We start from the raw sequence: 3799 nt of genomic DNA on the forward strand, positions 1-3799 counted from the left end.
AAGAAGGTATAAGCCTTCTCATAAGCAGAAAACTTCTAAAGCTGATGAATGGAGATGTGCGTTATGTAAGGGAAGCAGGCAAATCATCTTTTATCCTATCTGCTGAACTTGCCGCAGCTCATAAGTTGAAAGATTAGAAGTTTTGGCCAAAAAAGGTTAGTTAATAAGATGTTACAAGATAATGTGCTTTTTGTACATCAGAAAGTGACTGGAATGAGAAATCAGTTGCATTCCTTTGTGCCTCTAGTTTGTTTCTGTAACTTATTGTAACGCATGCTGTAGATATGTATTAATTTCTTTCTCATTCCTTCATCAGTTCTTGCACTAGCGCTAGACACTGTTAACGACATTGATTTTTTAGGTCGGTTGTTGTCACGAATCGCACTTCAGTTTGTTGGTTTGCAAATTTAAGCTCTCTTCGCCATATTGAACTGAAAATCCAGTGATTAGAGATAAACTTATTTATCATGAGATCATGTCATCAGTGTTTTTAAACTTTTATTTTTACTTAGCATACTGATATTTGGCATTTTTCACCCTTTAAGTCATCCATAAACGATTTCAAACTCCCTATTTCAGTTCTTTCATTTGTATTTTGAACAATTTGTGCTATAATTCCTCTCGCCTTACATTTGTCGAAAAATTTTGCTCTCTAATTTTTTCCGTGTGACATTAAGAATTTTAAAAAATTTGCCAGCGTTTTCCTACAATCAGGAGACTCAAATTTTCAAATTTTATCTCAGTGGGCGTGTCAAATTATCTATTTTACACCAAATATCATAAATAACTAAATAAGTCTCGTACAATTTGTAATGACTCTTGTTATTCCTAACTATTTTAGTTTACTTTATTCTCCAGATCAAGAAGGAAAACGCAAACAATCTCTCTAAAACACAAATGAGAAGAATCTCTACATATTCTACATAGAATCATTTCACCTCTTCAATCCTGCAACTCTATCATATAGGCTCAAGTTGTTATCCTAAACAAGCAATGAATCACAAAGTAAACTTGTTACTGTTTATGTAGTAATTTTACTTATATTAAATTGTCAGGTTCAATTTCAGGTTTAATAACACTAATATTAAAAAATTAGTAAACCACTTCCCGCACACATACAGCAACAGCGGTGGCATCACCGACAGCACTATCTCTGCAAAAAATCTGCAACCATAGTATTATTAGTATACAAATTACAACATTCTTAGAATCTAACTCCAACGGACTAAAATAGGAGACTTAAAACCATAAGAAAAAGCGAACTAATCAAAATTACTAAATCCATTAAGAAAAAGGCAACTCACGATGAGTATAATGGTGGTCTCGAAATCATGAACGGAGCTCCGACGAAAGAGAAATCAACGGCGAAAGTTTTGGATAGAAAAAGAGAAACAAGTTTTAGAAATATGGGAAGACTTGGTCAAAACTAGATCAAAACTTAACAGACAGCATCAACGGAATCTCAATTAACATACAAATAAATCAAGATTAATTCAGTTTTGAACAAGTCGATCATCAACAAAAACACATACAATTTATTTTGGATTCAAATGAACCTCAATTAAACTAAGAAATGAATCAAAATTACTTAAGAAAAAAAAATTTAGTCAATACTTATCAGCAGTATCAAGTGAACCTCAATTAATTCACAAATGAATCGAAATTAGTTCAATTTTGAACAAGTAATAAAAAGAATCAATTATCAACAAAAACACGTTGAATTTATTTCTGGATCCAAATGAAACTCAATTAAAACAAGAAAAAGAAAAAACACAGCAACAACAACAATAATAAAAGAATGATGATTGAGAGAAAATTCGCAAAGAATAAGAAGTATGAAGGCAAAGAAGAAAAAAGAAGAACGCGAAGACGAAGATGAAGAAGAATCATTGATACGTGCGTGTGTTCACGTTGGTGTAATAAAATTGGTTCTTGTTGAATTTGGACCTGATTGGTTGAACTTGATATAAAAATGTTTGGATGTGTAGTTGGGCTCATTGTTTATTAGGTTTAGCTAATATATGTCTTTATAGCACATAATAAAATTTCCAATTAAAAATGTTTTTACAAAAAAAAATATAAAATTTAAATTTTCAATGCATTTGTTACGTCTTTATTATCGTAAACTATTTAAAATTTTCTATTATTAGCAACATTAATTAAACCCTTATTTATTTTCAAAAATGATCAGACTTACTAAATAGGAAAGGAAAAAAAATTTGATGCCCAAATCGTTGTGTTTTCATAATTAAATAATCGATTTTCATTTCTTAACTAATTTCTTGTCTCCTTGTTCACTATGTATGTATCTTATAAAATCTCATGATTCACAACCTAAAGGACGGTGATGTTAGTAAGTAGGTAGCTATTATAATACTCTCTTATTGTTTGGAGATTTAAAACTCCATAAAATTTTAAAAAGAAAATATCATAATTTATTTCAATCCTGTATTAATTTGATCCAGCGGTACATATATATTGATAGGATCATTAAGTAACTAATGTATTTTTTTTTAAACTACAAACACATTAATAATAACTTCTAAAATATATTTTCAATAAAAAATAATTATGAAGAAAATATATAATAATTGAAATTAAGTTATTAATTAAATCTTATAATTTAAATTTAATTCAATAAGTTGGTTATTTACATGATATTTTAGACAATTAAGTACTTTAAATATTTTGATGTAACATTATTTAAATATTGTAACTTAATTAGTTGTATATATTGTTGAATGTTTATAAATTAATTATGACTTTCCTTTTTCAAATCGGTATATAATCCAACTTCATGATAAAAAAAAAATAAAAGAAGAAAACTGATATACAAAACATAAAAAAATAGAGTAAGAAAAAAAAAACAAAATAAATAATGAGCCAAACATATAAATATTAGTTGAAAGTTGATATTTATAATTAATACTGTAATAATACTCTAGTACAGGGGTGGCAAGCGGGAAGCCACTCCGTCAAAATTCCGCCCTTTGACGGGCTGGCTCATCTCGCTCCGCCTAGTGAAGCGGTCCCAGAATTTCAGCCCGTCCCACCTAACGGCGGGCTGGCGGGTTGACGTGCTAAGTCCGCTAAATATTTTTTTTTACTTTTAATTATTAAATAATATATATAAAGGCATAAAAAAATCTCTTCTATTTTTTTACTTTTAACTATTATAATTTCTAAAAGTATAAACAAATTATAATTTTTATATTCACAAACATTAAAGTCTTTGTAATTATAAAATATAAATATCTAATAAACATAATTATAAACCAAATTTTCATCCAAAATATAATTATAAATATTGTTCCCAAAGTAAAATAAATATAATCCAAAACATAATTATAAATATTGTCTCTAAAACAAAATAAACATAATCCAAAATACTCAATTTTCATCTTTATTCTCTTGTAAGTTGGGTTGGGAGAAGTTGGGTTTTGGCAAAAAAAAAAATTGTAAAAATACCCCTTGCCAAAAAAATTACCAAAACCCACGGTTTAAGCAGTGCTGGTTAGGCAGGCTTTGGTTATTTGGCGGTCCCAATTTTCAGTCCGGCCCACCTTTTTGGCGGGTTACACGGGCCGACCCGACGGGTTACACGGACCGACCCGACAGGTTTAGGCCCGTTTGCCACTCCTACCCTAGTACCAACGATAGCCACAATAAAAATGGACCAACAAATTAAATTTCGTTCATTTCAAATTTAAATTTTAACATTCTAATTCTATTAAACACCATTAACTCTAGAAGAATATTTTGGACATTTTAAAATTGATTTTAAATAAAATATTGAAAT

At 29.3% G+C, this 3799-nt stretch overlaps 1 protein-coding gene across 2 annotated transcripts in view; it reads left to right on the forward strand.

The window, feature by feature from the left end:
- The window catches only part of LOC107617675 (phytochrome A), a gene marked incomplete in the record, with an annotated part of 7240 nt that extends 6216 nt beyond the window's left edge, over window positions 1-1024 (forward strand). The window contains 2 exon segments of one of the 2 annotated variants that reach the window (XM_016319494.2): window positions 1-155; window positions 859-1024. In XM_016319494.2, the coding sequence (XP_016174980.1) occupies window positions 1-137 (137 nt within the window). 2 annotated transcript variants of the gene reach the window in all.

The sequence above is a fragment of the Arachis ipaensis genome, chromosome B09, assembly GCF_000816755.2.
Source record: "Arachis ipaensis cultivar K30076 chromosome B09, Araip1.1, whole genome shotgun sequence".
Lineage (NCBI taxonomy): Eukaryota > Viridiplantae > Streptophyta > Magnoliopsida > Fabales > Fabaceae > Arachis > Arachis ipaensis.